Source organism: Hipposideros armiger, unplaced genomic scaffold, assembly GCF_001890085.2.
Source record: "Hipposideros armiger isolate ML-2016 unplaced genomic scaffold, ASM189008v1 scaffold_83, whole genome shotgun sequence".
Classification (NCBI taxonomy): Eukaryota; Metazoa; Chordata; class Mammalia; order Chiroptera; family Hipposideridae; genus Hipposideros; species Hipposideros armiger.
This window is the reverse complement of record NW_017731433.1, coordinates 2193789-2206114: the sequence shown is the minus strand read 5'-3', so window position 1 is coordinate 2206114 and position 12326 is coordinate 2193789. Positions and strand designations below refer to the sequence as shown.

General features: G+C 38.4%; 1 protein-coding gene across 11 annotated transcripts in view; it reads left to right on the top strand.

The window, feature by feature from the left end:
- Window positions 1-12326, top strand: part of MECOM (MDS1 and EVI1 complex locus) — a 277303-nt gene that overhangs the window by 239259 nt on the left and 25718 nt on the right. For 8 of the 11 annotated variants that reach the window (XM_019643952.1, XM_019643950.1, XM_019643955.1 and 5 more), the window contains exons 6-8: window positions 552-708; window positions 5145-6501; window positions 8931-9018. In XM_019643952.1, the coding sequence (XP_019499497.1) occupies window positions 552-708; window positions 5145-6501; window positions 8931-9018 (1602 nt within the window). The remainder of the gene's footprint in view (window positions 1-551; window positions 709-5144; window positions 6502-8930; window positions 9019-12326) is intronic. The other 3 variants (XM_019643951.1, XM_019643949.1, XM_019643959.1) reach the window with 1 other exon arrangement.

The window sequence follows — 12326 nt, the reverse complement described above, 5'->3', positions numbered from 1 at the left end:
CTTCCTTCCTTCCTTCCTTCCTTCCTTCCTTCCTTCCTTCCTTCCTTCCTTCCTTCTTTCCCAGTGTCCAAAGGAATAATTTTAGCTTAATGGTAACTGACTAAAACAGTGTTAGAATTTATCACCTAGGGGAACTCCTTGAATAGATTTGAGATACTTTAGTCAAAATCCCCCCAATTTTGTACATAGTATGTTCTTTAAAGGATGGAGATAGCACACCAGTTTTAATAATGTCAAGGCCAGCATGTTATTTTTCAACTTTAGTCACTCTAAATGGGATCAAAAAGGCCTTGAATATTGTCTAATAATATCATTAATTATTTCATTCAGCTGATACCAGTGGACACTTTGTGCTAAGGATACAGAACTGACTAAGTTGCAGTCCCTACCCTACAGGAGCTTGCACTTTGGAAATATGACTTCTTTTTGGTCTTTGGGGAAAACAAATAAAAACAAAACACAAAAACAAAATTACTCTTTGAGTCATTCCTGGTCTACTTTATTGTGCCTTTGAAATTAAGTTTCTCGATTAATCAGTACTCATTTCCTAGCAGGTTTTCACGGACCCTAGCAACCTTCAGCGGCACATTCGCTCTCAGCACGTTGGTGCCCGGGCCCATGCTTGCCCAGAGTGTGGCAAAACGTTTGCCACTTCGTCGGGCCTCAAACAACACAAGCACATCCACAGCAGTGTGAAGCCCTTTATCTGTAAGTTTTTAACACTCCAGCCCTCCTTCCTGCATCTGTCTCTCGTCCAAACGGCACTGTGATCAGGCGAGTGGCCACACATGGCCATTAGAGGGGTCTTCACATTAGCTATTTATGATCCCATCCAGTAGGGCTATTTTCTAGCACCGGAAAATTTTTTATAACCAGATCCATGGTATTTTGTCTGTGATCCCTGGGGTGTTTTCTTTTAGATGAAAACAATAACAGATAGAGAAAAAAAGAAGTCATTAAATAATGAAAGGGATGCCTCCCCGGGTTGTAGGATTTAATAGAGACAACCAGATTTGTCTCACACTGGAAATGTTCATGGCTTTGTAAAACAACAAATAGCAGATACCACTGACCAAGATGAAGTGATAAAAACCTGTTCTGGATCAGAAAGCCGGAAGAACCCCACCTGGCAAGTAGGCTTATAACTCTGTGTGTACATGTGTGTGCGCGCGTGTGTGTGTGTGTGGGGGGGGATAAAATGCCCTTTAATCTACCCGTTGTTGCCAATAACAGGCTGCAGATTGGTCGTTCTTAGTTACTTGAAAAGCAGAACATTCTCACTTTGATGCTGGGCATGTTGCTTCTGTAATTCACTGAACTAAAGCAAATTTACAGGCAGTGTGTATGTGTGTTTTCAGGGGACATCCAATCTGACCACCTACTTAGAATGTCCCTGTACAGAGCATTTTAGCAACATGCTTCACATAAAATAAAGCCCTCATTTGCTTCTTCCTCTGTCCACCCACCCCTGTTCTCTGAATTGCGCTGAAATGTTTCATCAGGAAAATCAGTTGTTCTCAGCCCATCTGGGCAATGATTCTGGACGTCTTTTGATCCATTGCTCGGCTGGGTGTATAAACACAGTGACTCATGGAGCTGTGCTACAAAACTTCAGGACTGATTTTGGATCCAGATAAGCATAGAGCTGGTTGAAACATACTCAGTAGTTGGCAAAACCTCTTACTTGGGAACTCTTGCAAAACAGTTTTTCTGACAAATACACAATGACTTGTAGTAGGCATATGAGACACTACTACAGGACCTAATGGAAAAAAACCTAATTTTCAGTGCCAACATGGAGGTGCCAGAGACTAGCCTTCCTCCTTTTTGCCTTGACACAGCCCTCTTTTGTGCTTTCAAGCACCAAGAGAGCTTTCCTTTCTCTTTCCAGCTCACACTAAAGTCCTGTTTTGCCCACGTGTTCTTCTATTCCCTGTGTGGAGTGAAGAGGACTAGCAGATAAACAAAAGGGTGCTCTAGTCTCCCTTGGGAAGCTCTGTTGAAAGTCACAGGAAATAAAGTACACAATAGAAATTTTAGACTTCTTGTCTCAAAAAGGCATTCCTGACTCTAGGTCGTAATGCCTTAAAAATGGACTTGCAAGTGCTACAGGCATAAGTAATTCATTTATTTCTGACTTTTCAGAAATAAATTTTAATATGTTTATTATGTCTTGGTAGCAGAAAGAGTGGAATACACCGCAATGAGTTAGGATCACCCGTTTAATGCTTTCTCTATTATTTAAAATAAAAGTCAGAAAATATAGATTCTTATCATCCAAAATTCTGGGATATGGAATTTTAATTGTGTTGAAGTCAAGTGTTTCACTTTAAAGAGCTATATAGGGTGTCCCTTTCCAATCGGATTGCACAAACTATTTCCCATGAAGGTATTTTCAGTAATTATTGGTAAATTTAAATAGCAGATGGCATTCTTCAAATATAAAATCTGACAGAGGACCATGGGGTAATTATAAATAATAGCCATGTAATTTCAGAACAAAAGAGGAGTTGGTATGGAGACTTTGGAGTGGAGGAGGTTCACCTAGAGTTGATATCTATTTCTCACCAGAAGGCCACACACCACGATTTACCCCCACTGGTGTGTTTATGGCAACTGTCTCTTGTTACAGTGTACCGCCAAGCTCGAGCCCAAAGTCACCAGCGCTAAGGTAATTACTCACTGCCTTTACAGAAACCTCCAGCCTTCCCAAATAGAAACCACATGCTCTAATAGGCTGAATATATTCAAAATACCTCTTAATTTGTTTAATAAGTAGAAAAATGCAATGTTAACTGCTGGCTAATTCCTTATTACTGAGAAAATTACAGTAGAGTATAGACTTCAACATCAATTGAGCCATTTACCTGGAGGCCTGGTGGTTTGTGGTGGGCCAGGCCCGGCCTTCAAGTGAGAAAAAGAAAGCCCCTGCCTAAGGAAACACCCCAGATTCTATGTTCCTGAGATCTGACACAGACACCACTTATCTATGTAACAGAGGGTGTAACTGGAAAAGTGAAATGCACCTTTTGCTACTCTGATACAGAGGAGCTCTTGATTTTCTTAAACCCACCCAGCTATAAGAAAGAAGTGTAGAGAATATTTCCTTGCCAAAAAGTTGCAAAACCTTCAAGAACTTACACCTTGGTTGAATCCTCATCAAGACATTTCCTCAATACCTTTTAATGCCCAGAGGAGAGGTGTCACTTTCTTAATGAGTACACTTTTATAATTCCCCCATTTTTTTTTATTCCTGGTTATTGCTCATAGCTGAATTAGTATAACTAATGTAAAGTCTCATGTTTCTACCCTCTACATCATATGGTTTTAATTAGTGTATCAAAGCATTTAAGTAGTATATATATATATGTATTGTATATGGTTAACTAGTATATACGTTTAAAGCAGAATCTGGTCAATATATTCCAGTAGAATGATTTGAAAAGAAAACACTAACATCTTCTCTTCCTGTTAAAAAGCATGTTATAGCCTCTACAATGTTGCAAATCATCACACAGTTGAAAGCCCCTTTAATATTATTGTTAAGCATGCTAATTAATATATGTAGTAATGGTTTTAAATTGTTAGTAGTAAATTAAATAAATATAAAATCACTCAATGCTTCCTTTTTGGTAGTGTGTGGGATATGTCAAGTTCTGGGTGAGTTTTGTGTCACTGAAGGTCTATAAAATCTTTTTTGAATGAGGTTTATTATTATTATTATTATTATTATTATTATTATTATTGTTTTGACTCAGGAGCTCAGCCATTCTCTGCTTAACGGCAGTCATCACATGAAAGCAATACAAGTTGTATTTTATTTTCAATTTAACTTCTTATATAACTTTGTTTCCACAATTACCAAAGAGGCATATCATGTTTCTGTCTTAAACGAGCACAGAAGCATTAAATTTAAGCTCACACATAAAGTGGGCTCATCTTTCTTAAAGTAAAAATAAAAAAAGGTGATGCTTAGGGAACAGATCCTATAAGCCTGTTGGACTGTGAAGTGAGTGAGATTCTTACCTAGTAAAGGAGTTCTTAAGGGTTACAGAATTTGGTCTTAAAATATACGTCGCTCTGTTCGCGCATATGCACGGAGGAAGATGTTCTACTTTTTTGGGCAATTCTCAGGGAAGAGGCTTATTTCCCAGCCACACACCCTCTAATGTGTTCCTCGTTCGGATTAGCGCGTTCACAGCACCGTCCTCTGCTTTACCGTAGTTAGCTAGAGCACATAGAAGTCAAGCCCTGAGATAACCGGCGAAGATATGACAACAACTGGACATGTTTCCCAAGGACGGGGCTTTCATAAATGCAGGAAGGTTAGCACAACCGCTGGTGTGAGGGGAAGTCAGAGGACGTGATCATAGTTCATGGGAACCAGCAATGCAGGATGGGCTACATTCAATTTAGTTTCCTTTGCAGGCTTAAAATAGAGCCATTGTAAATTATGTCAGTCTTTCTCAAATCATGAAAATGATTGTTAAAAATGTATCCGAATACACAATGTGCATTGTTGTATGGCTTTGATGTGTGAATGATGAGAGTGTATGATATAATACAAATTAAATAATGGTAGAGCCGTTAAGGGCTTTTTCCCCAAGGGGAGAGGGAATAAAGGTGAAGTTTCTGGTCAAGTGAATAGGCTGTTTTATTTTGTTCTGGTGCTTACCATATAGAATTCTTTAAGTGGTCTACCTAAAATGTTAAAGGGGTTCCTGTTATGTTTCATGTTTAGCACATCTTAAGACTTTAAAGATTCTGTTAGTGTAGCAATTGGGTGGGAAATCAACGCATGCTGGGATTTAACTTTCTCATAAATATTTAAAGACAAAAATATGATGCAAAATATTATGCAATGGGGATGATAAAATATTTATCTCTCTCTCTATCTCTCTCTCTCTCTCTCTCTATATATATATATATGTTTGTGCTGCCTCAAGACATTTGTCAGGTTGGATGCCTTGCTTTGGAATCTAGTGAAATGGGGTTTTCTGTGTTTGGAGCACCCAGATTAGTGCCTCCAACATCTTTTCCTGGCTTCCTAATTGAAATTTTTTGGGTAAACCAATTGTGATACTTGCTAAATTCAGAAGCAATTGCCATAAAGCCTGAGATTCTTTTTTGTTGTTTGCACACAGGTGAGGTCTGCCATAAATCCTATACTCAGTTTTCAAACCTTTGTCGTCATAAGCGCATGCATGCTGATTGCAGAACCCAAATCAAGTGCAAAGACTGTGGACAAATGTTCAGCACTACGTCTTCCTTAAATAAACACAGGAGGTTTTGTGAGGGCAAGAACCATTTTGCGGCAGGTGGATTTTTTGGCCAAGGCATTTCACTTCCTGGAACCCCAGCTATGGATAAAACGTCCATGGTTAATATGAGTCATGCCAACCCGGGCCTTGCTGACTATTTTGGTGCCAATAGGCATCCTGCTGGTCTTACCTTTCCAACAGCTCCTGGATTTTCTTTTAGCTTCCCTGGTCTGTTTCCTTCCGGCTTGTACCATAGGCCTCCTTTGATACCTGCTAGTTCTCCTGTTAAAGGACTATCAAGTACTGAACAGACAAACAAAAGTCAAAGTCCCCTCATGACACATCCTCAGATACTGCCAGCTACACAGGATATTTTGAAGGCACTATCTAAACACCCATCTGTAGGGGACAATAAGCCAGTGGAGCTCCAGCCCGAGAGGTCCTCTGAAGAGAGGCCCCTTGAAAAAATCAGTGACCAGTCAGAGAGTAGTGACCTTGATGATGTCAGTACGCCAAGTGGCAGTGACCTGGAAACAACCTCGGGCTCTGATCTGGAAAGTGACATTGAAAGTGATAAAGAAAAATTTAAAGAAAATGGTAAAATGTTCAAAGACAAAGTAAGCCCTCTTCAGAATCTGGCTTCAATACATAATAAGAAAGAATACAGCAATCATTCCATTTTCTCACCATCTTTAGAGGAGCAGACTGCGGTGTCAGGAGCTGTGAATGATTCTATAAAGGCTATTGCTTCTATTGCTGAAAAATACTTTGGTTCCACAGGACTGGTGGGGCTGCAAGACAAAAAAGTTGGAGCTTTACCTTACCCTTCCATGTTTCCCCTCCCGTTTTTTCCAGCATTCTCTCAATCAATGTACCCATTTCCTGATAGAGACTTGAGATCGTTACCTTTGAAAATGGAACCCCAATCACCAAGTGAAGTAAAGAAACAGCAGAAGGGAAGCTCTGAGTCCCCATTTGACCTCACCACTAAGCGAAAGGATGAGAAACCCTTGACTCCAGTACCTTCCAAGCCTCCAGCGACGCCTGCCACAAGTCAAGACCAGCCCCTGGATCTAAGCATGGGCAGTAGGAGTAGAGCCAGTGGGACAAAGCTTACTGAGCCTCGAAAAAACCATGTGTTTGGGGAAAAGAAAGGAAACAACATTGAGCCAAGACCGGCAACAGATGGTTCCTTGCAGCACGCTAGACCTACTCCTTTCTTTATGGACCCTATTTACAGGTAAGGGTGGATTGGAGATGATTACGTGTGGACCTATGTATGAAAGGTAGGGTTCACACTATAAAGTTACAGCTTTTAACAAACCATTTAAATTATTATTATAAACCAGAGAGTAAGGTGGTTTGATCTAGTGAATTCATTTTTTTTTTTTTTTGTTCAGAAAGTCTACTCATTATGTTTGGACTTATTTTTGGATGACTCTGAATTTGGGGTTTTGGAAGACGCCCACAGAGTTCTTTCCCTTGACAATAAATTTATTTTTGAACACTTTTTTTGAAGTGGAAAATATGGGAAAGCCATATTTAAAGCAAGTTGTCAAGTGGCGGAAGAATGAGGCTCCTGAAGGATTAATGCAAATATGTGTGGGTACTTATATGGGTCAGGTTATTTGGAATGAGATGGGACACAGAACAGCAAGAGATTACTCTGTTAACCTACTAACACATCCTTAATAAGTACTGGTCATATTCTCTTTCTAAATAAATCTGTTAGAGGCCCAAAGTAAATGAAATATTAATTACAAAAATGTTTTGTATATAACGTGAGTGGTCGGCTTAAAAACATGTCTCTGTTTAGTGCATGCTTTATCCAGTTTCTTTAGATGTATCCAAAAATTCTTTGGGGGATACATATATGCTTAATAAAAAGCCTGTTAGGCAGTGTACTGTAACACTCACTTGACCATTTAGAATGATTTCGTTTTTAAATACTAGTTTTCTTTAAAAGGTATGAAAAGCGGTAATTACACTTACTATGTATTTTAAATATCACCATGCATTTTCATATTTACTTTCTCGTTCAAATCCTGAACATTGTCCAGAGTTAACAGAAGAGGTGGATAATTTTGTTTATTGGACTTATTTAAGGTGAAAGTATTTGCATACTTTTGTCTGATTCTCTTTTATGAAGAGCCGATTTTGTGCTATTCTTTCGCTCAATAATATATATCGAGTTCCTATTGCTTAATAGATACTGGGGGGTGCGGGGCAAGTTTTTTGCACTTAAAACTCTTTTTCTACCTATATTGTCTACAGTGTATTCACCGAAAAACATTGCCAGTGTATGAAGGGCTACTTCCACTTGAACATGACAAAAGGAAGTAAAAAAACGACAATCAAAAATACCTCAGAGTCATCAGTACCATCCTCGGGCATATTTCTTTCTTTCTTTTTTTTTCAATTATTGTGTCTTAATTCCTGTGGCAGTCCCATTACTAGAGAAGGAAAAAGAAGGAAAAACAGATTTTCCATGTTTTATGTGTAGATTTTATGTTACACAATGCCAGTAGGGTTGCATTTCCAATTCAGTGCTATATCTCAGTCTTTTGGGAAGATAATTTCTCAGACTTTCTTTCTTAGACACTTCTGATGCCAGTAGGCTTCCGATTCCTCCAAATACCCATTATGCTTTTCTCCGTCACCTCCTGGTCTTCCTCTTATTCTAATCTCAATCTTTTCTCTGGTATTTCAGTCTCAAGGCCCTTGGTGATTTTACCTAACTCATGAAAGATCTAAACCCCAGTTTTAGTGGAAGACTGGGTTAAAATCTCATCTTTCCCGTGTCATAAACATTTTTTTTCATCCATAAAATGGATATAAGAGCACCCATTTCAATAAGTGAAATAGTGTATGCAAAACATAGCATATATAAACTTTCGAGATGTGGTAGCTGTTTTTATTCATTTGATTCTATTTTAAAAGGATACTTATGCAACAGTTTTTAAAAGAAAATAGCCAATAGTTGATAAGAGCAGTTAATTCAACCCATGATGTCATTTCCTATAAGTGTAATAGAAAATAGACTGAGAAGTAGAAGGGATATGTAGATAAGTTTTGTATGTCTCTCCCCATCTTCAAAAAGTTCCTCATCGCCTTCCCACCACCTCCGTGTCACTTGCCCTGTTTATCAGCAGTGGCATCCAAAAGAAGATACTTATTCCTCAAAAGGTAGCTCACAGGGGGTACTGCATGCTTAGAAACTCTCCTGCTGTTATTGGCAAATATAGAAGAAATACAGTGACTATTTAGGGGAGCACCTTCTTGGTAGAAAATGACTTTAATTTTCAAAATGAACCCTGTCCTTATGATTTGAAAATCACCAAGCATTCTTATCTTCATTTGAAGTGGAAAGGTACAAATCGGTGACCAATGCCTCTGACTTCGTGACTCTTCATTTTTTATATTTCCTCATTATTACTACTAGTCATTCAATAGGATTTTTCCATTGTAAAGAGGACCTTCTTTCTGCAAGCGCCTAGAAGTGCCATGAGTATTCTTCAAAAACTTGAACAGATGTCTTTATATTTTTATTAGTGTGCTTCCCAGAAACCTACCGTTTGCTTGATTGTTAGCTGTTTTCAATGTCAGTGATTATGTAGCAATTGATATATGAGACTGATTCACCTCCAAAATCTAATTTTAACTTTTCAGAGTAGAGAAAAGAAAGCTAACTGACCCACTTGAAGCTTTAAAAGAGAAATACTTGAGACCTTCTCCAGGATTCTTATTTCATCCACAAGTAAGTATTATGAATTTGAGACTTCAAGCTTGTAAACTAACTTGTTGATCCTGAAAAGCAGGTGCAATGAAATGAAAGAAATCTTGAGAACATTAGGATTTCCTATGACGCTGGTGTGGAAGAACACAGGAAATTCTAGTAGAATTAAAACCCAAACTTTTTAAAGTAAAAGAAATTAATGTATGTACAAAAGTAACATGGTTTTGGTAGTCAATTATTGTCTGTTATTAGCTACTTATTGAACCAAAAATTATTTTGGAATGAGCAAAATTTAGTTAAGAAAATAAATATTAAAGTCTTTTATGCTTAAAAGTTACTGATAGTAAGGAGTGGATCACACTGTGACTCGTCCCAGACTCATGAAGGTCATTCACATTTAGTGCTTAGATAAAAACAGGAAATGAGTCTACCTGACAAGTTGTTACCATAGAGGGTGAAGGAATTTATCTAGAGACCACTGGGCATTCCAGCAAAGTTCTGTAATTGCACAGGAATTCACCACAATACACAGAGCTATTTGCTGAGTGGAGTTGTGTCCATTTATCAAAATATATAATTTCTCATTGCGAGGAAAATACAAAGCGGTGTTATATAATTGGTTCATCTCTATGTCCCTACATATTTGGTCATTTTAAAAAATTGGTTTCCATATGTCAATCAAAATGTGGAGAATTGTATTGAAAGAACAAATACATCAACATCTTGAATTTGGATTCTTAATTGATGTTTTATTATTATTTTTTAAAGGATACAAGCTCTGGTCTTTAAAATAGTAAGCAAAAGTTTTATGAAAATGTTTGAAAATAGTAAACTAATTTGTTCCTTTTCGGCATATTCAAACCAAAAATTATGCTCCTCTAATAAAATTGGTGGAATTTTATGCAAGCTGTCTTATAGAAAGTTAGGACATAATTAAATTACATCATCTTGGGATATGACTCCTACCCATCCTCTGCCCGCCCCACCCTCTCTGTTACCACTTCTTCACTTTTTCAAGTACCTTCCCAAAGTTTTGAACAACAGAGTATGAGAGCTGAAATACCATCATCTGGGGTAGCTCAAGAAATCTATCATTGCTCAAAGATTCTATTTCAAACTGAGAAAATATATGGTTTAGTATTATAAGGGTTAGAAAAGTTTTAATTAGTGTTCGTTTTATATAGGGAGGCTAAGGAACAATATCATTTACATAATTACTTCGCTGAAAAGAAGGAAGTTCTAAAATAGTAAATGTTTATCATTATATTTTGTATTTAGGCTGATCTAAATTGCACTTGTAGGTCTTATGGACTAATAAACCTAAACTAATATGCATTTTGTGTCAGATATTGTACAAAAGGAATATCTCTTGATAACTTTCTTTCTAATTATAACTGGATGCTTATAAGAATATTATAGTTATAGACATTTAATTACAATAATCAAATTATTTTTCTATTCTAATTAACTTCAAAATTTAGTAATTAATCACCTCATAATTAAGTGCTATGGGTACATGGTATAATGGAGAAAAAAAAAAAGACTGGGATTCAGTGTCTTTGAGCAACTCAGTCTACCCAGCTTTTGGTCTCCTTATGTGTAAGATGAGGAAATTGGGTGTAAGGTCGGCACCCTCCCTGAAATTCAAAGATTTCTAGCTTGTCGTGGTATACTTACTGGTTCATAAGATGGGCGACTTTGTCTACCAATAACTCCATATGTGCAGGCAACTGTTACAAGTATAGTATGTAAATATTTTAAACCAAATAATATAAGAAAATACGTTATCTTTTTAATATCCCCAAAGTTAATGAAGGATCACAAAAGACAGGACATGTGTACAGTGCTTGGAGCACAGCAGCCATTCCCTCAGATCTTGGGAAACACGCTGGTGAGAGCACAGTGCAGAGTGGATTTCCTTTCCACACCAGAAGACCACGCATTGGCGTAGAGGACTGCGTATTGCTGTGCGTAGCTATTAGAACAGGACCCAAGAGTGAGAATCAAAATGTGTAAGACCTGGCATGTCCTCATAAAGACTGACCAGTCCGAATGGACTCTGGAGTAGGGTCCTGGAGCCCTTGCATTCCCAACTGTTAATGCTTTAGTTACTGGGTGGGGGGCTGTCTCAGAGTCTTTGGGGAGCAGGCCAGGGCAGCAGGGGGACATTCAGGGTGCTTGGGGCAGAGGCCATTTACTAACAACTATGGAAATACTTCCTTATTTTCTAACCATCATGGCTGTTTCCATGGGTAATGGCTGTATATCACTGTGATACAGGTGGCTTAGAGACTATTGCCTGGGAGAAGCATGGGACCCCATTTTCCTCAAGCCTTCAGAAAATCTGCTTCAACTTCTCTGAAGTTTCAGTATCATTTTTTTGTTTTTTCTAGTACTGTATCAAATTCCATTTTTCCCTCAAGAGCCACACTCAAACCAACAATCAAATAACAAACACTGCCCAGGGTGTGGGAACAGAAATAACTGCTTCACAGCTGGCTTCACTACGTATGAGCAGAAGTGCTTAGGTTCTGAGCAGTGTAGTTCATCTCTGAGCCTTCTCTAGCAGTGTAATGGCAACACCCCTTCCAGCCATCCCAGCGTAGCTATAAGGATCAGTGTTCATGCACTAACATGGTTAGCACTGTGCTTGGCATGTGGAAGGACCTAAATGAGGAAATGCTCTTATTCAATAGTGTATGCAGAAGTATTCCATTTTGAATATAAAGGAATGTTAATAAAATGCCCTTTTGCTGTCTCCTGAGCCAGTTTCTTTGGTGTGGCTATATCATATATCTAGAAGTACTTGCAAAGATGCTTAATGTGCTTTTGGTGCTGTCTCATTGGGCAGCAGTAAGGGTGGCACCGAGCAAGAAGTCAAAATGGAGGGACTTGCCTCTGTTCCCAGGGCTTGCCGTGATTTCGTAGCTAAATAAGTGTTTGGATAGGACCATTTATTACTTCATTTTCCATTTAAATTATATTGGAGCAAATCCCATGATCACTCTAGAGCTTCTTTAGTGTCCTCTTCAGAATTAGAATAATACCTACTCCATTTATTTCCCAGGGTTATTAAAATAATAAAGAGGAGACCACGTATTCTCAATGCTTTAGGGAAAATATATAAATGCTTGGTGGTGGTATTCTCTGTTTGTATGTCTTTGCATTCTATTCAGCATGTCCCTCCCCATTCCTAATCAATGAAAGGTGAATACCTCAAAAGATACTGAATTTGGGCCAGCCGAGTGGCACGATGGTTAAGAACTGGCTGGGGACGCCAGAGGGCCCCTGTTCGGATCCCACATATGAGGGCCAGTGACACTGCCCTC